This window comes from Sinocyclocheilus anshuiensis, unplaced genomic scaffold (assembly GCF_001515605.1).
Source record: "Sinocyclocheilus anshuiensis isolate Anshui unplaced genomic scaffold, SAMN03320099.WGS_v1.1 scaffold379, whole genome shotgun sequence".
Taxonomy (NCBI): domain Eukaryota; kingdom Metazoa; phylum Chordata; class Actinopteri; order Cypriniformes; family Cyprinidae; genus Sinocyclocheilus; species Sinocyclocheilus anshuiensis.
In genome coordinates, this window is record NW_015552574.1 from 61,960 (window position 1) to 68,418 (window position 6,459).

General features: G+C 38.9%; 1 protein-coding gene across 4 annotated transcripts in view; it reads right to left on the reverse strand.

The window, feature by feature from the left end:
• Nucleotides 1-5,340, reverse strand: part of LOC107665178 (carboxy-terminal kinesin 2-like) — an 11,660-nt gene extending 6,320 nt beyond the window's left edge. The window contains exons 1-12 of one of the 4 annotated variants that reach the window (XM_016455959.1): nucleotides 5,243-5,340; nucleotides 4,933-4,962; nucleotides 4,356-4,439; nucleotides 4,149-4,245; nucleotides 3,467-3,520; nucleotides 3,242-3,277; nucleotides 2,936-3,140; nucleotides 2,684-2,849; nucleotides 2,423-2,590; nucleotides 2,044-2,163; nucleotides 1,451-1,735; nucleotides 1,110-1,274 (exon numbers count right to left, since the gene is read on the reverse strand). In XM_016455959.1, coding sequence (XP_016311445.1) covers nucleotides 1,110-1,274; nucleotides 1,451-1,735; nucleotides 2,044-2,163; nucleotides 2,423-2,590; nucleotides 2,684-2,849; nucleotides 2,936-3,140; nucleotides 3,242-3,277; nucleotides 3,467-3,520; nucleotides 4,149-4,245; nucleotides 4,356-4,439; nucleotides 4,933-4,944 — 1,392 coding nt within the window. In that variant the 5' untranslated portion in view covers nucleotides 4,945-4,962; nucleotides 5,243-5,340. Of the gene's footprint in view, nucleotides 1-1,109; nucleotides 1,275-1,450; nucleotides 1,736-2,043; nucleotides 2,164-2,422; nucleotides 2,591-2,683; nucleotides 2,850-2,935; nucleotides 3,141-3,241; nucleotides 3,278-3,466; nucleotides 3,521-4,148; nucleotides 4,284-4,355; nucleotides 4,440-4,932; nucleotides 4,963-5,242 lie in introns of those variants that run through there. The other 3 variants (XM_016455960.1, XM_016455961.1, XM_016455962.1) reach the window with 3 other exon arrangements.
• Between the last annotated feature and the right edge of the window lie 1,119 nt (nucleotides 5,341-6,459).

Genomic DNA, 6,459 nt, shown 5'->3' on the forward strand with positions numbered 1-6,459 from the left:
GCATTTAAGACTTTTTAAGGGCCTTAATTTTCTCTAAATTGATTTATCAACTTTTAATACTTTTTAAGACCCCGCAGACACCCTGGTTTACAGAGTTTGATGAAGCTGAGGTGCCATAAATGCATTTACACTGCAAAATTTTAAATGCATAAATAATTTTATAAGATTATTGTTTTACATATTTTTTTAAACAAACAAATGTTTAAAAAAATGCAATGATACTTTTAAATATGACTAAACCACCAGTAGCCGCTGTGTGTTGCTCAGAGACAACAGTTCTGCTGTGGCTTTGATCGGAACTATTTTCGTCAGCGAAATTGAGCAACAACAGTCAATATTTTGTCTAAAATCTAAGTCACGTAATTTTAACTTATTGAAATACTATTGTATAAAATCAGTGTCACATATCAAAAGTGTTGATACTGATATTCGGGGAAACATCATGGCCGTATAATGTTGCTTACCTAAATCATATTTTGTAAATATCTTTTTTTTTTCTACCGCAGTATGCATCTATACATTTCTGGGAGTTACTTTGTGTGTGCGGTCTCTCTCACACACTCACTCAGGCTGTGCAAGCCTCATCTGGCACGATATAAATACATTATCAGTCGCCGTTTACACTGAATGCAATTCAAATTAGAATCATTCTCACGCGAAACAACATGTTTACACGCGACTGTGAGTGTGCGCGTGGCAGTGACGTCATTGCCGGTGCCGCTGGCAATAAAAGAATCAGCTCATGATACTGACCGGCCGGTCACCGATCCAGGACGGTCATGCGAAAAATCGGCCGATTCCAATCACTAGCCGGTCAATCGGTGCATCTCTAACACAGATTACTGTGAATTTCAAGTAGTGTTATCTTAATATCACTGCGATAATGTGATATATCAGGGGTGGCGAACGTCGGTCCTGGAGAGCCGCAGCCCTGCAGAGTTTTGCTTCAACCCTAATCACACACACCTGAACAAGCTAATCAAGGTCTGAAGCATTACTAGGAAGCTACAGGCAGGTGAGTTTTTATTAGGGTTGGAGCTGAGCTCTGCAGCACTGCGGCTCTCTAGGACCGGAGTTCGTCACCCCTGTGATATATAAATGAGCAGTACCTCATCTTCATTGTTGACCTTTTGGTAGGTCAGGTTGGTAACTGTGATTTCATTATTGGAGACCTTCCTGATCTCATGCTCAGGTCTCTTGTTTGGTTTTCCCGTGTAGAGAAGATCTCGAAGAGTTTCATTGTAGATCTCCACAAAGCTGGCAGTGAAGGTGTACTAAAAATACCAACACAGAAACAGTCTATTAATAAACAAACCATGAGGAGGCCAAAAACAATACCACTCCATGGATGCCCTGAAGGAAAAAACAAAACACAACAACTACTATCAAAATATATTTAACCTCATTTGAACAACAAATATTTCATATGAAACTTCTACGTCGCCCTTACCTGCCACCCTTGCTCTTGGAGTGCTTTGGCAGACTTGAAGATCTGCTGGACAGCACGTGGAATGACTCCCCACAAGTCCTCCAGATCGCCCCCCTCCATAGTAAAGGTCTTCCCACTGCCGGTTTGGCCATAAGCAAAGCAACAAACGTTGTACCCATCCAGAGCAGACTGCACCAGCAGGGAGATCTCTTCGAAAACCTCACGTTGAGTGGCACGCGGCCCGAACACACGGTCGAAGCTGAAGTTATAGCTCTTCTGAGTGTCAGCCGTGCGCCCCGTGTGCGACTGAGGAAGAGAAGAGGGAATTTGAAAGGCTGTTGGTCACATTCTTTAGGTTATACCAAATTTAGTCTTAGCCTCAAATTTATTGGTTGCATGCTGGTATGTTATTGTAGAGACATCAACTTCACAGTTACATGCCCTAAACATCAACTATGACTGGCTGCTTTACGTGTCAGTCAGACAGTCTCATGCGCTCCTTGGCCAATGAAAGCTGTGACTAGGTCCAGGCCTTTGGTCCTCAGTCTGAAGGTCTGGCTACACAGGACTATACCAACATCCATAAGACCAGAAGCATGATGGGAAGCATTTACCTCTTCCGTTTTGGCAAGTGTAAGAGCCTTGTTGTCATGGGCCGGCAGCTGGATGTGCAGAACATCAGACTGATTGCCAGTCAGCAGTGGGCGGACCCTACAAAACACTCGGATGTTGCCCTAAAAAGAGGGTGTGGATTAATTAATGCATATTTGAACAAATTACTGAATACATAAATACATAAGTAGGATTTTGGACAATCTCACTTTAAGAAAAAGTTACCCAACATAATGTGACAAATAGACACCAAGCAACCAACAGAATGTATGATTGCTCGTTTCAGTCATAAATGGTTATGATTTATCACTTCATGGTGTCACACACCAAATAAACAAAATAGCTTTATATGATTCTGCAAACAAATCTATGAAAGCTCACTTTGAGCTCTTGAATAGTGTTGTGGAGCTTCCTTCGCTCCATTTCTCCAAGGTGGAGCTCTTCTCTTTCCCGGGCCACCGTTTCCTCAAGGTTCCTGACCAGTTCTTGGCTCTCCTTCAAACTGTCCTGACACTGCCTCAGTGTAGAGGTCTGAATGACAAGCTGAGTCTGAGAAAGACAAGGGAAGAGTTTGACAGAATCAGATTACACAAAGCGGATGTTAATTAAAGGTGTAAATGTGGCTGTATGAAAAATATTTACCTGTATATTGCGGAGCTCAGTCTCCAAATGATCCCGGAGTCCTTCCAAAACCTTATGCTCCTCGTTTAGCTTGCTGAGGTCTTTCTTAAGACCATCTCTCTCTGTAGAGGTTTGCGCCAGGTCATCTTTCACAGTAGCCAGCTTTTCCAGCTCCTCTTCACAATCCCTACAACAGAATCAGGAATATTATCAGACAAATAAATAAAAGACCACCAGGTCGAATCATTATGGAGTTAATTTTAACATGCTTACCCGAGACGCTTTTTGAGACCTTTGTTCTCATCTTCGATATCAGCCTTATGCTTTTGGGCTTTGGTTATAGAGTCCTTCAGATGATCGTTTTCCAGATTTACCAATTTTATTTTGCTCTGGTAATTCTGGACTTTGACTTCCATGTCACTCACTTTGCCCTTCAGGTCCCATCCTGGCCTCCGCGACACACCTAAACCGGCATCTGCTGAAAGTGGACAAATTAGCCATTAGGCATCTATTTTATTATACTGTATCATAATACTTACAGACCAAAATGTTTGACCCAGATATGCATGCATGTTTTACCTTTAGGTACTGCTGCAACTGGTTTTCTCTGGTCACCTTGTTGCAAAGACAAAGTCGATGTTAAGCTGACATTCACATTTTGCATTTACTGTGGTTATAATATTGACGGAGCTCATTGATATTTGCAGATTGAATATTTACAGTTTGTGCTAATGACCTGATTTTAGTAGTATTAAGTGAGGTTTTTTGTGTTTCTGATAAGTTAAAGCATGCGTTTTGCAATACCTCTTGCAGGGGCAATGGCCACTGTTGCAGCTCCAGTTGGACGAAGAGCTTTGACTGAAAAAGAAAAGAGACAACATGAAGACCCCATCTGCTATTTTACTCAAATGGCCCCCAAAAAACTAAAACGAGATGTTAAAGGTCCCATATTGTACACCTTTCTGGAGTTTTATTTTAGGTTTTGATGTCCTTAAGAATATATATTTGCAGTATAAGTACCAAAAACCATCTCAATATATTTTTACAGCTCCTCTCTCAGGAGCTCTGCTGAGAACAGGTCGATTTTGGCTTGTCTAATTAATATTCATGAGCCTCTCTTCTGATTGGCCTGTTGTTTTCTGAGTGACGCACGGCCAGTCCAACCACAGGTAACTAGGGTCAGCCGATGTCACAGCGCTAGCTGGAGGAAGCAAAACAAAGGGGAAAACTGGAGGCAGTCCATTCAAACCAGCGCAGGTTCGGCTACATAAAGGAGCTTAAAATATCATCTTGTTGTGATGTTGGGTGCCAGAATTGACGTAATACAGCCTCAAATTAGAAATTTGATCGCATATCTGCTGCCACTGCCAGACAAAAAACCGACGCATATGGTAGTTAAATAGCCCCTAGACCTCAGTAATCATGAAAAAAGCCAGGAAATTTCAGTTTTGACAATATGGGACCTTTAAATTTCAGTATAACTTACCAGGAGCTTTGACTGCCACAGGACGTCTTGGGGGCACAACACTAGCCGCAGGTCTGAACCTCTGAGGCGGTTCTGCATCTACTCTGCGCATTTTCTTCTGGAAAAAAGTGGGGATGCTTTTCCATTAAATATATTCTAAATAATCCAAAGAAGAAAATTTGTGATAAAAGCATAATTAAAGGAAATCTGAACAGACTAAAAACACACCTGCGCAGGCTGCTGTTGCTCCCCATCTGAGCTGTTGGTGTGAGCCCGTTTCCCAGACATGACAGGGAGATGGGATGATGTATTCTGCAGAGGAACCAAGAGAAAAACATGAACAGACTTTCAAAAGGTACACATGACCGTAGAGCTAATGAGAGATGTGCAATCCAAAACAAAGCAGTAGTAGTTTAAGAATAATGCATTTAGCACTCAAACTAAATTGCTGATGAGGTGCATACTATTTTGTACTGTACTGAACAGCAATAACAAGTAGCTTGGGCTGCATACTGCATCTACTTAACATCTTTTTCTCGTCGTTTTGGCCTTTCGTCCACACAGAGATGACGCTTTTGTCAAGGAAAACGATAACGCGTGTTTAGTCATGCGACGCATATACTACAAATTGGTATGTTTATACACGAATTTAACGTTTTCCGACGTTTCAGTGTGAATGAGAAACTTGAAAAACTCTTGAAAACGCTAGCGTCGACGGAGAGAAAAACGAAAACGCCGTTTTCAAATGTTTCAGGATTAATGTAGACGTTAGCCTTTATGCATTTCCAACGGTTTATAATCTTACCTCTTTGTTCATGGATCGTGTGTAATTCTTCTTTAAGGCAAGCCCGAAAAAACACAACATACACAAAAGTTAACGTCATTTAGTCAAATAACTTTGCCATTCAAGTGCATATTTAAATTAATAAACTCCAAATTACCAATAAACACATTGTATTGACGAAAACAAAGTTGCTGAAATATAACGTCATTCACGTAACTTTACAAAATAAACGTACAAATCCATACAATAAGCTTTATCTGAACATCGAGAAATAAAGCATAACTTATCATACTTACAGTTGATGTATATAAATAAACACATAACAACAAACCTTTTATACAAGGACTGAGAATTACACGTAAAGAAAAAAACACACCCCAGCGCATACATTTCTCGCAGCCGTTTGAACTTCAAATTGAAATTCTGCTTGTGGTCGCTTTACCCGCTGATCTCTCATTGGTCGGATCGGAACCAATCAATACAAGGCATCCAATAACTCCCGCCCAAAATGGGCGGAGAAATAGGTCCGCCAACCCACTAAAAACTCCAGTCAGCGAGACAGTTTTCAGTTTGTTTTTATTTATTTATTTATTTTATTTAGCACATAACATTCACAGGGGATACATACAACAGAAATATTGTTTGAAAGAACAATATGTGACTCAGGTTCATGCAAAGCAATAAAATACACAACCAGAATACAAAACACAGTAATATTCTACTAAAATAATCAGGACAAAAAAATTATAAATAATAAATAAAAAGAAATAAAAAGAAAAAACAAATAGACAAATACTTAGAATAAACATCTAAAATAATAAATAAATAAACACAAATAAACTAAAATAAATAATTACACATAACAATGTCAACTTCGAAGATTAACCGGGAGGTAACCCTTACACTGACTGAAGTCATCATTTTTTCATCAATACGGTTGTTTTAGCAGCTTTCTTATTAAGTGATGAGCAGAGAATGATTATTGAATGATTTTGTAAATGTGCTGAGAGCTTTATAGACATAGATATATAACACAGAAAAGCATAGATACGTCTTCTTTTCCATAACAGCCTTTATTAAAGTGTTTTTATTTGTCTAAACTGCAACAAGAAAGCAGCACAATTAAATGTATAGTAAACATTTGAAAAAGGAATGATTAAAAATACATTATATAAAGTATAAGTACTTACATAAGTAAAATAACAGGTTGTAACACAAATATAAAGCCATAAAAGGCACAAAGGGGGGGGGGCTTTGATATATGACACAGATAAGCACAGACCTATGTTGGTTTTATTTAGACCTATTTTCCATAAAGGCCTTTATTAGAGTGGGTTTTTAACTTATTTGTCAAATCTGCAAAAAGACAGCAGTACAATTAAATGTAAACTTTACATAAAATACATTATATAAAAAATAAGTATTTAAATAAAATAGCTTGTTGTAATACAAATATAAAGCCACAAAATAAAAAACAGCTATTAAATGCCCAGTATTAAAGCACCATATATCTACAAGAATTGAAAAGGCACTCATATTTCATAGAAA